This window comes from Hemitrygon akajei, chromosome 17 (assembly GCF_048418815.1).
Source record: "Hemitrygon akajei chromosome 17, sHemAka1.3, whole genome shotgun sequence".
NCBI classification, from domain to species: Eukaryota; Metazoa; Chordata; class Chondrichthyes; order Myliobatiformes; family Dasyatidae; genus Hemitrygon; species Hemitrygon akajei.
In genome coordinates, this window is record NC_133140.1 from 1,104,161 (window position 1) to 1,126,378 (window position 22,218).

The 22,218-nt window shown below is 42.3% G+C and overlaps 1 protein-coding gene across 1 annotated transcript in view; it reads left to right on the forward strand.

The window, feature by feature from the left end:
• The window catches only part of LOC140740438 (hydrocephalus-inducing protein-like), a 579,330-nt gene that overhangs the window by 49,056 nt on the left and 508,056 nt on the right, over nucleotides 1-22,218 (forward strand). Inside the window, exons 5-7 of the mRNA XM_073069569.1 lie at nucleotides 7,940-8,083; nucleotides 11,591-11,734; nucleotides 15,874-16,187. Of these exons, the coding sequence (XP_072925670.1) occupies nucleotides 7,940-8,083; nucleotides 11,591-11,734; nucleotides 15,874-16,187 (602 nt within the window). The remainder of the gene's footprint in view (nucleotides 1-7,939; nucleotides 8,084-11,590; nucleotides 11,735-15,873; nucleotides 16,188-22,218) is intronic.

A 22,218-nucleotide genomic window follows, 5' to 3' on the forward strand; every position in this document is an offset into this window, starting at 1 on the left:
GGAAATATTGTTGAGCAATGATTCTATGGGGGCTTTAAGGGAAATAAGGTGACCCTTTTTGGGTGAAAACATTTGCTTTTGCGGATTGCTGTCAAAGTGAATGATGCCCACCTTTGCAACATGCAGGGCTTTCTCATTTTCAAACACACAAAAGCCTGCAGATGCTAGAAATCTAAAGCAATAATGAAATTAGAAGAGGCAGAAGGGGCCATGAGAGGGCCTTGGCGGGCAGGATTAAGGAAAATCCCAAGGCATTCTACAAGTATGTGAAGAGCAAGAGGATAAGACGTAAGAGAATAGGAGCAATCAAGTGTGATAGTGGAAAAGTGTGTATGGAACTAGAGGAGATAGCTGAGGTACTTAATGAATACTTCAGTATTTACTATGGAAAAGGGTCTTGGCAATTGTAGTGCTGACTTGCAGTGGACTGAAAAGCTTGAGGATATAGATATTAAGAAAGAAGACGTGCTGGAGCTTTTGGAAAGCATCAAGTTGGATAAGTCACCGGGACCAGATGAGATGTACCCAGGCTACTGTGGGAGGTGAGGGAGGAGATTGCTGAGCCTCTGGCAATGATCTTTGCATCATCAATAGGGACAGAAGAGATTCCAGAGGATTGGAGGGTTGCAGATGTTGTTTCCTTATTCAAGAAAGGGAGTAGAGATAGCCCAGGAAATTATAGACCAGTGAGTCTTACCTCAGTGGTTGGTAAGTTGATGGAAAAGATCCTGAGAGGCAGAATTTATGAACATTTGGAGAGGCATAATATGATTAGGAATAGTCAGTATGGCTTTGTCAAAGGCAGGTTGTGCCTTATGAGCCTAATTGAATTTTTTGAGGATGACTAAACATGTGATGACGGTAGAGCAGTAAATGTAGTGTATATGGATTTCTGCAAGGCATTTGATAAAGTACCCAATGCTAAGCTTATTGAGAAAGTAAGGAGGCATGGGATCCAAGGGGACATTGCTTTGCGGATCCAGAACTGGCTTTCCCACAGAAGGCAAAGTGTGGTTGTAGATGGGTCATATTCTGCATGGAGGTTGGTGACCAGTGGTGTGCCTCAGGGATCTGTTCTGGGACCCCTTCTCTTCATGATTTTTATAAATGACCTGGATAAGGAAGTGGAGGGTTGGGTTAGTAAATTTGCTAATGACACAAAGGTTGGTGGTGTTGTGGATAGTGTGAAGGGCTGTCAGAGGTTACAGCGGGACATCGATAGGATGCAAAACTGGGATGAGAAGTGGCAGATAGAGTTCAACCCAGATAAGTGTGAGGTAGGACACTCAAAGCTACTTTTTAGGTAGACTCTGTGTTTAAGAAGGTGTATGGTACATTGGCCTTCATCAATCGTGGGATTGAGTTTAGGAGCCAAGAGGTAATGTTGCGGCTGTATAGGACCCTGGTCAGACCCCACTTGGAGTACTGTGCTCAGTTCTGGTCGCCTCACTACAGGAAGGATGTGGAAACCATAGAAAGGGTGCAGAGGAGATTTACAAGGATGTTGCCTGGATTGGGGAGCACGCCTTATGAGAATAGGTTGAGTGAACTCGGCCTTTTCTCCTTGGAGTGACGGAGGATGAGAGGTGACCTGATAGAGGTGTATAAGATGATGAGAGGCATTGATCGTGTGGATAGTCAGAGGCTTTTTCCCAGGGCTGAAATGGCTAGCACAAGAGGACACAGTTTTAAGGTGCTTGGAAGTAGGTACAGAGGAGATGTCAGGGGTAATTTCTTTTACACAGAGTGGTGAGTGCGTGGAATGGGCTGCCGACGATGGTGGTGGAGGCGGATATGATAGGGTCATTTAAGAAGCTCCTGGATAGGCACATGGAGCTTAGAAAAAGAGAGGGCTATGGGTAACCCTTGGTAATTTCTAAAGTAAGTACATGTTTGGCACAGGATTGTGGGCCGCAGGACCTGCTGTAGATTTCCTATGTTTCTATGTAACACACAAAAAGTGCTGGAGGAATTCAGCAAGTCAGCCAGTATCTATGGAAAAGAGTAAACAGATGACTTTTCAGGCCAAGGTTCTTCTTCGGGCCTGAGAAGGAAGGGGGATGATGCCAGAGTGTAAAGGTGGGGGAAGTGAAAAGAGGATAGCTGGAAGGTAATACGTGAAGCCAGACGGGTGGGAAAGGTAAAGTGCTGGAGAAGAAAGAATCTGCTGGAGTGGAAACTGAACAGTAGGAGAAAGGGAAGGGGGGACTGTGGGGAAGTAATGGGCGGGTGAGAAATGGTGAAAGGTCAGAGTGGGGAATGGGGGAGGGGAGAAATTTGTAAACCAGAAGGAGATATCAATATTCAGGTTGGAGGGTATCTAGACATTGCTCCTAACATGTTATTCTTTCATCTAGAGGTAGCCTCACCTTTGCATAAGTGGAGGCTATGGATCGACATATTGGAAAGGGGATGGGAATCAGAAATCAAATGTTTGGCCTTTGGGGAGTCCCACTTGTGGCAGATAGTTTCAAGGTGCTCGACAAAGTGGTCCCCAATTTACGACGGGTTTCACCAATTTAGAGGAGGGTTAAGCCCCAGCAGATTCACGGGTGAAGTGTTGCCTCACCTGGAAGGACTGTTTGGGGCCCTGCATGGAGGTGAGGGAGGAGCTGTATGGGCAGGTGTAGCACTTAGGCCGCTTCAGAGATGTCCTCCTTCTTTAAAGAATGGGGCTTCCCTCCCTCTACTATTGATATTTCCCTCACTCGCATCTCCTCTATATCACACCATCTTCCTGCCACCATAATAGTGATAGAGCCCCTCATGTCCTTACCTACCACCCCATCAGCCTTTGCATCCAACACTTTATCCTCTGCAACTTAAGCCTTCTCTAAAGTGATCCCACCACTAAACAAATCTTTACCTCCCTCCTCCACTTTCTGCAGGGATTGCTGCCTCCACAATTCACTCATCCTCACTAATTTTCCTCCAGGCACTTGTACCTACAAGTGGCCTAAGTCAAAAGCTGCCCATACTCTTCCTACCTCACCTCCATTCAAGGCTCATAAGGTGAGGCAAAACTTCATTTGCTAATCTGCTGGGGTCTTCTATTGTGTCTGGTGCCCCTGATGCGGACTCCTCTACATCGGTGAGACCCATCATAAATTAGGGGACAGCTTTGTCGAGCACCACTGCACTATCTACCACAAACGGGACTTCCTTGTGGCCAGACATTTCAATTCCAATTTTAATTCCCGTTCTGTCATGTCAGTCCATGGCCTCCTCTTGTGCCAAGATGAGGCTACCGTCGGAGTGGAGGAGCAACACCTTATATTCTGTCTGGTACCCACCAACCTGATGGCAAGAATATTGATTTTTCCTTCCAGTGAACAAAATTCATCCCCTCTTCCTCTATTCTGCACTCTGACCTTTCATTTCTTTCTACCTGCATATTACTTGCCCATGGGTATCCTCCTTTTTCCACATCTCCTATTGTCCACTCTTCTCTCCAATCAGGTTCCTTCATATCCAGCCCTTGACCTTTCCCACCCACCTGGCTTCACCCATCACTTTCAGCTTGCTTTTTCCCCTCCCCCCCACATTTTTATCCTGGCACTTTCTCAGTCCTGAAGGAAGGCCTCTCCCCGAAACGTCAACACTTTACTCTTATCCACAGATGCTGCCTGGCTTTCATAATTTTCCCACTTGGTTAGAATATCAGAAAAAGGCTAGGAGCAGCACTTCGGTAACTTTCCCCACATCCATGTCTATGTCTGGTACTCCCTCTGTCACCATCTTCTCTTAACATGTCAATCTGTTTCCTCAATAATTACAGTGAAGATCAATGACTAAGTATGTCACTAATGTAGAAGATAAAATAGGCCATTTAGCCTTTATTAAGGTTATAGCTAATGGTTTATTTGAGAGTCACTTTTGAACATATCACTCAATTTCATTAATATCTAAAAAACTGTCAGTGTATCTCTTGAATATACTTAGTGGCTGAGCTCTTAACAGCCCAACTGGTAGAGAATTCTGATGTTTACTACCTATCAACTGAAAATTTTTCTTCTCATCCTACAATACTGATTGGCTGAAACCTTAGTCTGAGAATATGCTCCTGATTCTAGACAGGGGAAATATCATCATATAAACACAATCAACCCCAGGAATAATTATGTGTGATTCACTATGATTCTTCTAAATTCTAGAGGGTGCATATCCTGTGTTCTTAAGCTGCTCCCAGAAAACAAACCTGCTGTGCCAGGAATCAAGTTAGTGAAGGAAAGCATCTCCTTCCTTACTGAATAGGGAGATCTGAGCTATGCACAGTGTTCCTGCTGTTGTCTCTTTGGGGTCTATATACCTGCAATAAGACAATGTACTTTTGCTCTCTGTGACAGACTCTGCAGACTGTTGCCCAATGACCTACCAACATTTGTATGTTCTCTTTGCTAGCCATTTCAAAGCATGAGAGCTCGTGGAAGGAAATGTTTTAACAAGTTTCAGTTGTCTTGTACATCTCAGCTATTCTGTATTGCACACTCTCAGATTCTTGTTAAGACTTCTTCTAGCCTCTGTGGCTAATGTGTGTGAATGGCACCAGATGCTGTGTTTAAGCATGCTTTTGAAGTGTTATCAGATGTAATGGTGAAACACAAGAGCATCTTGAAGCACAAATTCTGACTACTTGAAGCAAAGTTAGGCAATCTTTTCAGATTGGGGATGACTTACTTCTAGTCGAGTGGTTTGTGAGTTTTTGAGATAACCGATGAGGCCAGTTTGGACTGTTCTCCTGTTGGTCCAGGCTTGTTTCTGAAATGCTGACTCTTTCTGCTGTTTATGCTGGGCTTCTGTCTGTTCTTCACACAGCTCCAGAGTTCTCAGCATCATCTTTCAGGGGCCAGGTGTCAGTCTATCTTTGTCACTTTTTCTAAGGAGGCTTGGAACACATTCTTGAATAATTTCTTCTGACCATCTGTTAATTTGAAAATTAGATTGAATGTATAATTTTGAGATTAAAATATGCTTTGAAAATTTGGTTGAGTGGTGCTACAACAACTGCTTCTCACTTAATGTCAGCAAAACCAAAAAGCTGACAATCAACTACAGGAAGAAGAAGCTAGAGGTCCATGAGGCAGTCCTCATTAGGGGAATGGAAATGAAGAGGTTCATTGCTTGTCATTAATATGTCGGGTTATCTGTCCTGGGACCAGCATGAAAGTGTCATCACAAAGAAGGCAAGGCTGCACCTTTGCTTCCTTAGAAATGTCCATAGATTTGGCAGATCGAAAATTTCGACAAATGTCTATAAATGCACAGTAGAGAGTATCTTAGCAGGTTACATTACGGTCTGGTATGGCAGCACCAATTCCCAGTACAGAATATATCCTAGTCTATCACTGGCAAAGCCTTTCCTACCACTGAGTATGTTTACATAGGAGCACTGCCACAAGAAAGTAGCATCAATCATCAGAGACATCAACTGTGCAGGGCATTCCCTCATCTCTCTACTACCATCAGGAAGAAGGTACAGAAGCTTTAGGCCCCACATCACCCGGTTCAGGAGCAGTTATTACTCTGCTTCCATCAGGCTCCTGAACTTCCACTATTATTCTGAACTGATTTGACGACCTACAGATTCACCATTCAGAGACTCTTTACAACTCATGTTCTCAGTTTTATTATTTATTTGCACTGTTTGTTTTCTTTTTGCACATTTGTGTTTGTCAGTCTTCGTTTATGTACCATAGTTCTTGTAAAATTCTATTTTATTTATTTTTTCCCCTGTAAATGTCTGCAAGAAAATGAATCTCAATATAGTATATGGTAACATACTGTATATGTACTTTGATAATAAATTTACTTTGAATTTCTTTCCACTGGGAATAGTGTATGTGTGGTGTCAGGCAGCATTGTATCATTAGCATCACTCCTTTACTCATTGAGCTGAATAGTTTATTAACAAAAATAAAATTCCTTCATCTACTAAGTCAGAATTACACATGGAAATAGTCTATAGTATTGATATTTATTCAAACCCCAAGTTGTAGTCCTAATCGTGTCCTTTTTCATATGTTCCCTTCATCTTTATTTCTTCTCATGGCTATTTAAATTTTTCTAAAGACTGGTATGGGGTCCTTTTGATAGAGCATAGAACAGAAGAGCACAGGAATAAGCTCTTTAGCCCATGATGCCAGTGCTGCCCTTGATTCTGTATATCCCTCTATTCGCTGTCAATTCATGTGTCTGCATAAATACCTCATAAACATTGTTAATGCATCTACTTCCACCACTCACCCTGACAATGGCTTCCAGGCACCTACTGTGTAATGCAAAACTTAGCTCATAAATTTTTAAACTTCCTCCATCTAACCTTAAATCTATGCTGTCTAGTAGTTAACATTTCCAGCCTGGGAGAAAGGCTCTGACCTACCATCTATGTCTCTCATAATAGGATCCATCCCACGGTAGCGTAGAAATTAGCTCCGGGGTGTCAGAGTTTGGAGTTCAATTCTGGTGCCGTTGCTAAAAAGTTTCTCCCTGCGACTGTGTGGGTTTCCTCAAGGCTCTCAGGTTTCCTCCCATAGTCAAAAGACGGACCAGTTTGTAGGTAATTGGTGATTGTAAATTTTTCTGTGATTGGGCTGGACTTGGTTGCTGGGTGGGTGGTACAGCACGTTGGGACAGAAGGGCCTGTTCCTTGCTGTATCTGTAAATAAATGTTATGTACTGTACTATACCCGATCTCCCCTCAGCTTCCAGTGCTCCAGAAAAAATGACCCAATATTCAACCTTAATTCCATTTGGTAACATGCTGATGATCATCAGCTGCATCCTCTCCAGAACTCCCATAATCATCCTGAAATGCAACGGCAAGAATTCGTTCAGTTGTTTTTGCTTCATAAATTTCTTATACTCTGGTTTACTTTTCCTGACTTGTAATTCCACATTCACTGCAAAATGTCTATTTCTGTCTGCACTTTCCCATTCTTCTTTATTTCAAGCAATCGTAATTTCCCATTGTAATAAAGCAGCATGATTTTTCAGTATGTATCCTGGATGAAGTTATGCTGCTTTCACTCCATCACCACCATTACCCTTCCTTTTGTGTGGAATCTAAATCTTTCCAGTTTTCCAACAGTAGGCCTCAGAAGGATAGTAATATATTCTTTAAAATAGGTGGAAAAATGTTATTTGGATTGCCAGAGTTGAACAGATATTGAAGCTGATGATGCTCTTTCAAACAAAAACCATGTAACTTGTAGTCATGTAGTCCTGACGAAGGGTCTCGGCCCGAAACGTCGACAGCGCTTCTCCCTATAGATGCTGCCTGGCCTGCTGTGTTCCACCAGCATTTTGTGTGTGTTGCTTGAATTTCCAGCATCTGCAGATTTTCTCGTGTTTGCCATGTAATTTGTTCTTAGATTTTGTGTATCTTCACCATTACAAGTCAATTTCTCTTTTCGTTGTGCTTCGTTGTCACAAAGGATGGCATTGCTTTAAGCTGCTTTTAACGCCATCTAAATTAAATCACCAAATTACCCTGGTGATACAGACTGAACAATTCTTATTTTTACTTTTTAACCTCAGTGCCAGTTCATATTAACTGATATTAAATCACGACCAGTTCGACATTCTGTCCAATTGTGTATGTACTTCCTTCTGAACCAAGTTATATATCTTACAGATTCAAAACGTGTTCTCCTTTCAATCCTTTTTTTGTCCATCATAGATTGATGATCTGATAGTGAACAGAGTTGGTCTTGGTTAGGTAGTAAAATGTACTTGTGCACCTTATGGTCGACCACTGAGTGTGTATATAAACCCCAGTAACTATAGAGCAGGAAGAAAGGCATGTGCCTGTTATATACATGGGATTGCCCTTTGAATGTCCATTGTGTTAATTTTCCATTCCAACTGTTTATACATCAAATCACCTTTACATTTTGCTGATATTTGCACAGCGTCTATGCCATCATTTGATTCCCTGCAGGTTGTCCATGGTCAGCTGGTGGGCAGCGCTATCATTGGGAAGCAGTCTGGGAAGGAGAAAATAAAAACTGTGAACATCCTCTGTGAATTCATTGGACCAGTCCTGGAGCTTTCGACAAAGCAGTTGAACTTCCGTGTAGACAAGGTAATTGAAATCAAATCATTTACTTTTTGTGCTTTACAAGATAAACAGCAACTTGAATGAATTAATTCTGAGTTATGTTTAGCCATACCTATCTGTTTTGCTTTAATCCCCTGTGGACATGATTTTTCAGTATATTCATGAGCTGAATTAACAAGTTCTTATATCTGCACAGGGAGCCATGCAATTGCCCAAAGAAAATATTAAAGCAATACCTGAGGCATGGCATGGAATTCTGAAGAGTTCAATGCCAAATCAACATCTAACACATTTACATTGCTTTTATTTGAAAGGGAAGCTTCACCTTTAATATTTCTGTTCTGAATGCAGTTTCCTTGAGTTAATTTGAATTATTTCCCACCAGTTCCAAACAATATATTAATGCCCTTCTTAGCTAATCTTCCAATATTGCAGCTGATATCCGATATTGCATTTTTAAGTTTAACAGGCTTCGTGAGTCAGGATAGGCCAAGGCTCTGTTTTAAGCTGCAGTGGAAACACCATTCAGTCCTTGACCACATTCCACAGTTTAATAGATGAAATTGGATCATCTCTCTTCACCTAGATTTTGTTAATATCCTTTGAATCTCTGATCAATTTCCATTTGAAAATTTCAGTTGTCCTAGCCATCTGGTCTTCAGCAGGAAAGTATATGCAGTGAAAACAGAAAAAAAATTGTTATTCAAATTTCTATAGTCACGCAAAGCAACTGAATTTAGAGAATTTAGAGAAACATGCTTCTCAATTTCCTTCAAAATATTATGGTTTGATGTTAAAATTGTACGAGATTAGATTAACTCAGTTGTTGCCTTCATGTTTATGCAGTCACTCTTTATCACTGCTGGAGGCTATGGATAGCTGTGGAGGACAATTCATTGAGTATATATAAAGCAGAGGTTGATACATTTTTGGTTAGGAAAGTTGTCAAAGGTTACAGGGGAAATGCAGGAAAATGGGATCTTGGAGGTTAAAAAATCAGCCTCAAAGGAATGGTGGAGCAGACTTGATGGGCTGAATGACCTGTTTCTACTGCTATAAGATAAGATGTTAATGGAATTCTGCCTTTTATCTGAGTTCAGACCAAGGATATTATGTGGGCTTGAGCAATGTCAGTCTTGTGGAAACTAGCTGATCATGGGCAAGAAAGTAATGATTGATCACACCATCAATGACATCTTCCATCACTGATGACTGAGAGTGGACTAACATGGTAATAATTAGTCTATTCTTCTCTCCACTGAATCAGCTTGATCTGTTGATTTCCTCAGAATTCTTTGATTTTATTTGCTGTTTCTAGTATCCATAGCTTTGTTGGCATTGTAGCTAGTTCAGGAGGACAAGTCTCAAATACCACATCAGGAATTTGAGGTCTAATGACTGCTTGAGCCAATGCCCTCGTATCAACAATTGATTGAAAACTGATCATTCACCTTGCTCTGCAGATGTATCCATGTAAGGAAAGTGAGAGGCAGATGGAGGAGCTAGTGATGGGAATAACAATAGAGGATGGGGATGAGGGACGTAAGTGATAAAGCATTGAAGCTGATGGTATCTGATAGGAGAGGAAGGCAGAACCTTCAAGGGAGGGAGGTGGCTAGGGCAGATGGGAACTGGGGGGGTCTGGTATCAGTGGGGTAGTGTATGTGTGATAGACAGATAGAAAGGGTGGAGGAGGGGGGAAAGAAACAGGGATAATTGTGGTTGGGTTGGTGTAGGAGGAACTGGATAGATCAGGAGAAGAGAACAACGGACAGAGGGGGAGAATGTAACTGGAAGTTGGAGAATTCAATGTTCATACTGTCCGATTGTAGACTACCCAGGGTCCATATAAGGTGTTCCTCTAGTTTGAATTTATGGAGAGAGTGATCCCTGTGGAAATCAAAAAGGAATGTTGGAAGTGGATGTGGCTAGTGTAGGGTGTATATTCATGCTAGTGTCAGTATTTCCTCCAAATGGTGCTCAACTCAAAGCAGAACTGATTCATTGAGCAAGAGAATGTCAAAGAAGTGAATGATTAGGATAGTGGGTGGGGTACCAATTTTGTACTGAGTGTTATCATCATCTCAAATATATGTTGAACTAAGCCTGTACTCCAGACTTGGTGTAAAGCTTTGAAATATCAGATTGTGAGTTAGTTTTCATAGCAATTCAACCAACTGGCATTTGTTTTGATCTGCTTGGTTAAGTATGTCCATTTCCACTAATTTCTCCTTCATTCCTCTGGTTTTTCTATTATTTCATATTCTACCTGTTGTAGGTCATTATTTAACAATATCCAAACTATTTTGAATTCAGTCCAAATGGTAGTCTTCAGCAACCTGCTTCTGGTGCAACCCTGGACTTGTAATTACGCGTCCATTATTTGATGAAGTGTGTAAGATCCTGAAATCCATCATTCACACATGACTAAAACATCATTAACAACCTTTTTTTTTAGGGGAAAATAGAGTCAAGTTCAATGGTGTCAATTCTTACAGATGCAGCAGAGGAAGCATACTATCCCAATTCCTTGTGGTTTGGTTTGGCAGCTGCCCTGCCTGAGACTGCAGGATGTGGAGGCAGACCAGCTTCTCCTCCACTGATTCTGTCTACATCTCCCCCACTTTGGCAAAGCAACCAATCAAGGTTGCCTTCTACCCCACACCTATGTCTTTTTAATGGACCTGTTATATGACAAAAATCATGGTCCTTGCTCCTATTTTGTCTATCTGCACTGCACTTCGATCATAAACTCACTTTGAACTTTGAGCTGTAACACTATATTCTACATTCTGTTATTGCTTTTCCCTTTGTACTACTCAGTGTGCTGTTTGGTAATCAGTGCACAGACTTCTGAATGACAGTGTGGGCAGGGGGCAGGTTCCTGTGCAATGGCCGCTTATGGGATAGTATCTGTGAGGCATCCTGGGAAACTGTAGGATTTCTCTGGAATCTATCTGTAAGGAAACAGGTTTTTTTCATGGAACTTATGGGAACCCAGCCAAACACCCTCCAAAGTGTACATACAAAAGTCACCTTCATCGAGTATAGCCTTCCCCTTTGCTGGCAGCAGTTTCCTTGACTACTGCAATGTAGCAATGAGTGTACATCTCAGCTGGGTAGTCTGCATGGTTTCTGAGTGACCTTGATTCTGAGAGCAGTGCAGGAATTTTTATTATACTGATCATGAAGTGTATTCTGAGAGGAGCCTTTCAGCAGAATGATAATTCTTCAAGTATTTTTGACAACTGTCACAACCTGATGTAAACTTTTACACTCTGCAGCTTTTCAATCAATGTTCCTCAGCTACCTTGTCATTAAGTGGTAACATTATTGAATTGCCTGTATGTGACTAGAAGATATTACAGTACTGCAGAGGGACAGGACAACAGAATGATTTGAAAATAAGAATAATCATTGTAAATTAAAATATTGCATACCTCAGGATCAACGTAGGTTAGCTGTGACTTTATATGAACATCTATTAACAGTTTGTAAGCCAAAATACTGACTGACTCTCGATCCCTATAGCTCCAGCATGAGCAGCTTGTTCCTCAGTACAAGTCTCTTGCTTTGAAGAATGTCTCTCCATTGTCATTGACCCTGAATCTCAGCACAAATGGACCATTCACAATCGTGGAGAAACAGAATGAAGAGGCACTGGTCCCTTCAAAGGTAGAGTAACATTCGTACTTTACTGTTTAACATCACAGTATCCATTGGAGATAGTGAAGAAAATATAATAGACGTTGACTCCAAATGCGAAGAACCAGCCCAAGTCTAAACCTATTACCCTTCCGCCTGCCTCTGAACCGATCACCATCACCCTCCATCCTCCACCTCAACCTATCTTCCTCTGTTCTTTATCTCTACCTTCTCATTCCTCTACATCACTTGGCTCCAACTGCTAAATGTAGTTTTCCTAAATCTGTTTCCACGTATGTATTCATTAAGTTCCTCCGACCCCCTCCTCCATCTGCCCAATATGCCCCGGTAACCATGTTCTATCTATCACATGCCAGCCACTGTTCACCTCAACCCCCTCACTGTCTTTCCCTCTACACTCTCAGTCCTAATACAGGGTTGGGAGGGGAGGGGGAGGGAGGGAGGGAGAGAGAGAGAAAGAGAGACAGACACACACTATGTGATAGCTGATTAAGGCATGAAGCAAAATTTTGATTGTGTGCCTACACCTTTGGGCTGAGACCCTTCATTGGGACATTTCTACTCCCATACAAAATTTTAATTTTCTTTCAATGTGGACAATTTGGGGTGGGAGTACGTGTAGACTGCAGATGGTCAGGACCAGTGTAGTGGGTGTAGAGAAGGTGGTGTCACCTAATAGCCAAACTGAATCTGGACTGGCAGAGTTTTTCTTAACTGTCTGGAGATTCAGACTCCATCATAAAATTTGGGATGTTCAAAATATTGGCAATTAGGGAATCTGGGCATTAGCAGTTAGGTCTTGTGGCCATCTAAGGAAGTCATGGCTGGGACAATGATAGGAATGGAGTGTCAGAGACATTGATATGGGAATGGGACCAGAGCTACCAGAGTTACAAACTTCAAGGTTCAATGTAAATTCATTATCGAAGTACACATACTGCTTATCACCATATGCAAGCCTGAGGTTCATTTTCTTGTGGGCATTCACAGAAAATACAAAGAAACAACAAAAAATCAAGCAAAATAATAATAATAAACAAGCAATAAATATCAAGAACATGAGATGAAGAGTCATTGAAAGAGATCCCTTAGGTTGTGCCTCCTTGCAGCTACTGAACCTCGTCTGAAGTTACTTCACATTGTCAGCATCTGCAGAAGTTCACTGATTTGTCAGAGTGAGAGACCAGATTTTGCCCCCAGATACTGTGGGAGGTGAGGGAGGAGATTGCTGAGCCTCTGGCAATGATCTTTGCATCATCAATGGGGACAGGAGAGGTTCCGGAGGATGGGAGGGTTGCAGATGATGTTCCCTTATTCAAGAAAAGGAGTAGAGATAGCCCAGAAAATTATAGACCAGTGAGTCTTACTTCACTGGTTGATAAGTTGCTGGAAAAGATCTTGAGGAGCAGGATTTATGAACATTTGGAGAGGCATAATATGATTAGGAATAGTTAGCTTGGCTTTGTCAAAGGCAGGTTGTGCCTTACAAGCCTGTCTGAATTTTTTGTTCTTTGAGGATGTGACTAAATACATTGCTGGAGGTAGAGCAGTAGATGTAGTTAGTGTATATGGATTTTAGCAAGGCATTTGATAAGGTACCCCATGCAAGGCTTATTGAGAAAGTAAGGAGTCATGGGATCCAAGGGAACATTGCTGTGTTGTTCCAGAACTGGCTTGCCCACAGAAGGCAAAGAGTGGTTGTAGACGGGTCATATTCTGCATGGGGATCGGTGACCAGTGGTGTGCCTCAGGGATCTGTTTGGGACCCTTACTCTTTGTGATTTTCATAAATGACCTGGATGTGGAAGTGTAGGAATGGTTAGTAAATTTGCTGATGACACAAAGGTTGGAGGTGTTTTGGATAGTGTGGAGGGCTGTCAGAGGTTACAGCGGGACATCGATAGAATGGAAAACTGGTCTGAGAAGTGGCTGATGGAGTTCAACCCAGATAAGTGTGAGGTGGTTCATTTTGGTAGGTCAAATATGATGGCAGAATACAGTATTAATGGTAAGACTCTTGGCAGGGTGGAGGATCAGAGGGTTCTTGGGGTCCGAGTCCAAAGGACACTTAAAGCTGATATACAGGTTGACACTGTGGTTAAGAAGGCATACGGTGCATTGGCCTTCATCAACCATGGGATTGAGTTTAAGAGCCAAGAGGTAATGTTACAGCTTTATAGGAACCTGGTCAGACCCCACTTGGAGTACTGTGCTCAGTTCTGGTTGCCTCACTACAGGAAGGATGTGGAAACTATAGAAAAAGAAGAAGCAGAGGAGATGTACAAGGATGTTGCCTGGATTGGGGAGCATGCCTTAGGAGAATAGGCTTGAGTGAACTTGGCCTTTTCTCTTTGGAGCGGCGGAGGCTGAGAGGTGACCTGATAGAGGTGTATGAGATGATGAGAGGAATTTATCGTGTGGATTGTCAGAGGTTTGTTCCAAAACATCTTTACTAACTGTACAGACTTTGGATGATTTTATTATCATGATGCAAAGAAAGGATCAAAGAAAAGGATTCTCTTGTGGTTTCTGCAACCCAGCACTATTTTGCTTTTAAATGAAAAATCTACTGAATCATACAGTTAATTCCATCCAGAATATTGTAGTGTGGTCCTGAGTTTTTTGTGCTGATGTTAATCTTTTTGAAAAGCTATAATTTTCAGATTCTGGAACTCTGAGATAAAATCAGGCAACTACAGGAAAATCTCAGCAGATCAGATTGAATCCATAAGCCCATCAGATATAGGAGCAGCAGTAGGCCATTCGGGCCATCGAGTCTGCTCTACCATTCAATCACGGGCTGATCTAATTCTTGCAGTCATCCCCACTCCCTACCTTCACCCCATACCCTTTGATGCCCTGGCTAATCAAGAACCTATCTATCTCTGCCTTAAATGCACCCAATGACTTGGCTTCCGCAGCCACTCATGGCAACTATTTCCACAGATTTATCACCCTCTGACTGAAGTAATTTCTCCGCATCTCTGTTCTAAATGGAGATCCTTCAATCCTGAAGTCGTGCCTTCTTGTCCTAGAATCCCCTACCATGGGAAATAACTTTGCAATATCTAATCTCTTCAGTCTTTTTAAACATTCAGAATGAGATCCCCCCTCATTCTCCTGAACTCCAGGGAATACAGCCCAAGAGCTGCCAGACGTTCCTCATACGGTAACCCTTTCATTCCTGGAACCATTCTTGTGAACCTTTTCTGAACCCTCTCCAATGTCAGTATATCCTTTCTAAATTAAGGATCCTAGAACTGCACACAATACTCCAAGTGTGGTCTCACGAGTGCCTTATAGAGCCTCAACATCACGTCCCTGCTGTTATATTCTATACCTCTAGAAATGAATGCCAACATTTGCATTTGCCTTCTTCACCATCGACTCAACCTGGATGTTAACCTTTAGGATATCTTATACAAGGACTCCCAAGTCCCTTTGCATCTCTGAATTTTGAATTTTCTCCCCATCTAAATGATGATCTGCCCATTTCTTTCTTCCTCCAAAGTGCATGGTCATACACTTTCCAACATTGTATTTCATTTGCCACTTCTTTGCCCATACCCCTAAACTACCTAAGTCTTTCCGCAGGCTCTGTTTCCTCCGCACTATCCGCTCCTCCACCTATCTTTATATCATTGGCAAATTTAGCCACAGATTCATTAATCCCATAGTCCAAATCATTGACATACATTGTAAAAAGCAGCGGTCCCAACACTGACCCCTGTGGAACTCCACTGGTAACCGGCAGCCAGTCAGAATAGGATCCCTTTATTCCCACTCTCTGTTTTCTGCCCATCAGCCAATGCTTGACCCATGCTATTAAATCCCCTGTAATTCCATGGGCTCTTATCTTGCTAAGCATCCTCATGTGCGGCACCTTGTCAAAGGCCTTCTGAAAATCCAAGTACACCACATCAACTGCATCTCCTTTGTCTACCCTGCTTGGGTAGACAAAAATTTGCAGTAGGTTAGTCAGGTGGGATTTTCCATGGAGAGAGAGAGCTAGAATAGTTAATATTTTAAATGCTCAATGGCTTTTTATTGGAACATTGTTTTTGTTTAATACTTCCAAATTTTGCACTGGTAAGATTGTTGCTAATGCTTCCATTATTTCTAAGTCTTGCTGTTTTCCTTTCCTTCAGAGTGTGAAAGTGGATGTCGGTGAGAACCTAGAGCTGTTCATCCAGTTTGATCCATCTTACAAGAATGACTTGTACACACGTGAAGTTGAGGAGATTCTTTCTATACAATACTTAGAGCACCCACATGTGGACTATGTGTCTTTGAGGGGAGAGGTTAACTTCCCAAATTTGCACTTTGAAACCACTACAGTGGATTTTGGCTGCATCCTGAATGATACAGAGATGGTACATCATGTGACGATGACCAATTGCAGCCCACTATTAGTAAGATATCGTTGGTCTTTCCTTTCGGATGATTCGGTATACCAACACAGGTAAGAAAACCCATTTGGTATGGTATCTTTTTTAAAAATAACTTTGGATTCTAGAAGAGTTAAGAGAGGTGAATTTGAGACTTCTATGAAGAAAAACATCCATGTACTGTAAGTGAAGAAGAAATGTCAAGGTTGTGAAGCAGCTGCTGAATCCAATGTATAGGTATGTTGAAAGTGGATCAAGAACTGTTTCAGCTGTCAAAAGTAAATATTGTAGGGACTGCCTTGGACGTTTGATTTAGCGATTATGTGGAGAAATGGCTGTTGCAGTATTGACTATCGTGTTACTCCGGACTTCCTCACCTTTGCCCCAAATGGGAAATGTGGAAGACTTAGCAGCCAATCTGACGTCCAGCTCAGCCTTTGGATCTGCTACAGAATCCTGGGGTGCCCTAAAACATGCTGAGTTAAAGTGCCAGAAGCATTTTGTAACTGGGCTTCTTCACTTTGCACTTTCAAATGACTCGGGATGCCAGCATTTGGCAAGGGAAGTAAGATCATAAGACATAAGAGAAGAATTAGGTCATTCAGCTCATTGAGTCTGCTCTGCCATTCCATCAAGGCTGATCCTGGATCCTGCTCACCATATCCTTTGATGCCCTGACTGATCAAGAAACTACCATCTTCCACCATAAATGCACCCACAGAGTTGGCTTCCACCACAGTCTGTGATTGAGCATTCCACAAATTCACTACTCTCTGGCTAACAAACTTCCTCCTTACCTCTGTTCTGAAAGGTCACCCCTCAATTTTGAGGCAATGCCCTCTAGTATACCCTCACCATACAACACATCCTCTCCACATCCACTCTATCTAGCCCTTTCAACATTCAGTAGGTTTCAATGAGATCCCCATGCATTTTACTAAATTCCAGGGGGTATAGGCCTGAAGCAGCATATGTTAACCCCTTCATTCCTGGAATCATCCTTGTAAACCTCCTCTGGATTCTATCCAATGGCAATACATCCTTTCTGAGATAAGGGGCCTAAAACTGTTTACAATACTCCAAGTGCAACCTGACTAGAGTCTTATAAAGCCTAAGTATCATCTCCTTGCTTTTATATTTTATTCACTTGAAATAAATGCCAACACTGCATTTGCCTTCTTTACCACAGATTCAACCTGTAAGATAACCTTCTGGGAATCTTGCACGAGGACTTCTAAGTTTCTCACACCTTTAACGTTTGAACCTTCTCCCCACTTAGATAATAGTCCACACTATTGTCCCTTTTACCAAAATGCATTATCATACATTTCCCAACACTGTATTCCATCTGCCACTTTTTTGCCCATTCTTCCAATTTGTCTAAGTCCTGCAGTAATTGCATTGTTTCCTCAGCACAACCTACCCCTGCACCTATCCTTGTATCATCTGAAAACTTTCCTACAAAGCTATCAATTCCATTATCCAAATCACTGACAAACAATGTGAGAAGTAGTATTCCCAATACTGCTAGCTGAGGATCCTCAGGGATCAGTATTGGGACCACTACTTGTCACTGGCAGCCAACCAGAAAAGGCCCCTTTTATTCCCACTTGCTGCATCCTGCCTGTCAGTTATTCCCCTAACCATGCCAGTATCTTTCCTGTAACGCCATAGGATTTTATCTTATTAAGCAGCCTCATGTGTGGCACCTCATCTAATGCCTTCCACTGCAGCTCCTTTGTCCACTTTGCTTGTTACTTCCTCGAAGAACTCCAGCAGATTTGTCAGGCAAGATTTCCCTTTACAGAAACCATGCTGACCTTGACTTATTTTATCATTACTCTCTAAGTATCCCAAAGCCTCATCCTTAGTAATAGACTCCAGCACTTTCCCAACCACTGAGGTCATGCTAACTGGCCATAACTTCCTTTCTTTTGCCTTCCTCCCTACTTAAAGAGTGGAGTGACATTTACAATGTTCCAGTCCTCTGGGACCATGCCAGAATCAAGTGATTCTTGAAAGATCATGACCAATGCATCCGTTATCTCTTCAGCAACCTCTCTCAGGATTCAGGGATGTAGTCCGCCTGGTCCAGGTGACTTATCCACCTTAAGACCTTTAAATTTGCCTCACACTTTTTCCTGTGTAATAGCATTGGCACTCACTCCTGCTTCCTGACACTAACCTGATACGGGTTGTATTTGCTGGCTTTAGTCCAATTAAAATAACTTTTGTTACATACCCCGTAACTGGGTGTCTGACCAGCAGAGAAAGAAGAATCCGTTAGAGTCTGGTGGTACCAAACTAAAGGTGTTTATTAGTAAACTACACAATACAATATCAAAAATGCAAATATACATATAAAACAAGTTAGCAGTAATAAATCTAAAAGTGTAGGAATAATAATAATCAATAATAAACAAGCTCTATCGATGTCTAGGGGTAAATGAATTGTCATAGAAAAGTATAAAGTTCAGTTCATAAATGCTGAAGTAGTTATGGTTGTTGTATTGAAATCGTTGGAGAGAGAGAGAGAGAGTGAGCGAGAAGTAACAGCTACAGCAGCCAAACCTTCCTTTGCTTTCCTAATCCGTCGTATCGTTGTGGTCATTCAGTTATGACCCCTCTGGTCTTCAGCTAGACCATTCTTCTGTGGTGGACTCGTCACTCTGGCATGAGTGGACACACGCACAAGTCCCCACCGGCCCTGCTGTAACACTGTGAGCTTTACTGACCGATCACCTGGTTCGGTCTCCGAAGCCCCCACCTTTCTGTGGGTTCCCAACACTCAGTCAGTGTCCACTGGTGTGTCTGAAGGGTGTCTCTCCAGACCTGTCTTTTATCCCCACTCACAGGGTCTCAGCTATCCATCAACTCTGAATGACCATGTCCATCAAATCAGGCCACTCCTGCTATCTCCTGAGGAATGTTAACGAGCAAAGTGAAGTCCTTGTAGTGGAAGGTAAATAATCCAGGAAGAGTCATAATACAGTAAATCAACAGTCTCTCTCCCCTTCTTATCTGTAGCAAATGTTCTTGCCTGAGCTTTATCTCTCTCTCTCATGAGCAGCATAACAACAGCAATAGTTCGTAGTTCTCAGGAGGGGGTTGAGAATGGTTAACTCTGCACCCCATTGTCCATCAAGTCTGTTCATCACTCATAACACTTTTTAAAATTAGATCATATCAGTTAATTTTAAAAATACTGATTCATCTGTGGCTGACAACATAAAAATTAAAGGAAGTTTTAAGTACAAGCAAGAGGGTTATATAGTTGCCAAGGAGCACAGGGGGACAAAGACATCGATAATGAAAGACTGCTTGGAATATGGGAATAGACCGACAAGAAACAGAGTGTTTTTGTTGCTATGTATGCAATAATTTTTTTTAAATAGCGAGGGCTGAGACACAGATAGAGTAGCCGATAACACACAAAAAAATGCTGGAGGAACTCAGCAGGTCAGGCTGACACCCTTCTTCAAGACTGGGAAGGAAGATGGAAGATTGCAGAATAAGAAGGTAGGGGAGGTGAATGAGGACTATCTAGAAGATGATAGGGGGGTAGGAAAGTAAAGGGCTGGAGAAAAAGGAATCCGATAGGAGAGGAGAATTGGTAAAAAAGAGAAAGGGAAAAGACCAGAGTGTAGAATAGAAGAAGAGCGAAAGGGTGAGGGAAAAAAGTTACTGGAAAGAGAAAATAATGTTCATGCAATTAGGTTGGAGGCTACATAGATGCTCCTCCGTCTTGACAGTGGCCTAGAGGATCATGGGCCCAGAATAAAGAACTAAGTTGTGGATTGGAACAGGGCACTTAACATATTGCTCTGCGATGACACCGGTGCCAAGCTGCTGGGGTCCTAGTGCCCTTCTCAGTGGCGTGGAGAGGGGAAGGTTTGCAGCTTGGGCAACTGCCGGTCTCCCATACAACCCTGCCCAGGCCTGCATCCTGGAAACCTTCCAAGGCGCAAGTCCATGGTCTCATGAGACTAACGGATGCCTATAAAATTGAAGGAAGGGTGGAAGAGAAAACAGCAAGCTTTAGAGCCTAACATCAGTGGAAGTGTTGACATCTCTTAACACCTTGAAAATCAGAAGACTTTGAATAAAATATATAATTGAACATAGTTGGCAAACATTTTTGAAAGCAAAATCAGATATGCTTAAGGCTGTGTAATAGAATGAATATAAAAAAACTAGTGGATCTGGTGCATTTGGATTGTTGGAAGAGTTTGACACTGGTGATCAGTAAACAGTCTTGGAATAGGTAGGGTAATGTACAACAAGTGTCGAGAATTGCTTACTGATATAAAAGCAAAGACTAGACTAAGCAGTTGGCAGGCTGTGATCAGTGGGTTACTAAAGGGATTTGTGCTAAGGTCAAGCTCATCATGACATGTATCAACAATTTGGCCAGGGAAGCATCATATTTACAAGATTTCCAATGATATAAAATTTGGTGGGTGGTGCATCTGTAATTCATTACCTCAGAGTGTTTGGGAGGCTGGATCACTGGAGGTGCCTAAGCAGAAAAGAAAGATAGAAAAATGGAAAATCTCCAGCAATGCTGTGCTGAACATGTACTTTCTTTAGGAATTGCCTAGGGTTACCCATCGCCCTCTATTTTTCAAAGATCCATGTACCTATCCAAGAAGAAGGAAGCCCTTAACTCCGAGTGGAGTCATCGGGATGCCATCGTGACAGCGTTTTTTTTTAGCAGACTTTCATTTCTTTACGAGTTGCTAGCTCAACGCTCAACCCAGAATGGATGGAAAGCGTGCAAGGGAGCTGGCTGGATTTGAACTCAGGAGCCTTCGCTCTGAAGTCTAGTACTGATGCCACTACGCCACCAGCCAGCTTGTACCTATCCAGGAGTCTTCTAAAAGGCCTTATCATAACCGCCTCCACCACCATTGCCACCAGCCCTTTCCACGCACTCACCACTCTCTGCGTAAAAAAACTTGCCTCTGACATCTCCACTGTACCTATTTCCAAGCACCTTAAAACTGTGCCCTCTTCTGTTAGCCATTTCAGCCCTGGGATCAATGCTTCTCATCATCTGATACACCGCTATTAGGTCAGATCTCATCCTCTGCTGCTCCAAGGAGAAAAGACTAAGTTCACTCAACCTATTCTTAGAAGGCATGCTCCCCAATCCAGGAACATCCTTGTTAATCTCTTCTGCACTCTTTCTATAGCTTCTACATACTTCCTGTAGTGAGGTGACCAGAACTGAGTGCAGTACTCCAAGTGGGGTCTGACCAGGGTCCTATATAGCTGCAACATTACCTCTCAGCTCCTAAACTCAATCCCATGATTGATGAAGGCCAATACACTGTATGCCTTCTTAACAACAGAGTCGACCTGCACAGCAGCTTTGTGTGTCCTATGGACTCAGATCCCAAGATCCCTCTGATCCTTCACACTGCCAAGAGTCTTACCATTTATACTATATTCTGCCATCATATGAGACCTTCAAAAATGAACCACTTCACACTTATCTGGGTTGAATTCTATCAGCCACTTCTCAGCCCAGTTTTGCATCCTATCGATGTCCCGCTGTAACCTCTGACAGCCCTTCACACTATCCACAACAGCCCCAACCTTTGTGTCATCAGCAAATTTACTAACCCATCCCTCCACTTCCTCATCCAGGTCATTTATAAAAATCACGAAAGGGAAGGGTCCCAGAACAGATCCCCGAGGCACACCACTGGTCACCGACCTCCATGCAGAATATGACCCGTCTACAACCACTCTTTGCCTTCTGTGGGCAAGTCAGTTCTGGATCCACAAAGCAATGTCCCCTTGGATTCCATGTCTCCTTACTTTCTCAATAAGCCTTGCATGGGGTAGCTTATTAAATTCCTTGCAGAAATCCGTATACACTACATTTACTGCTCTACCTTCATCAATGTGTTTAGTCACATCCTCAAAAATTCAATTAGGCTCATAAGGCACAACCTGCATTTGATAAAACCATGTTGACTATTCCTAATCATATTATGCCTCTCCAAATGTTCATACATCCTGCCTCTTAGGATCTTTTTCATTAACTTACCAACCACTGAAGTAAGACTCAGTGGTTTATAATTTCCTGGGCTATCT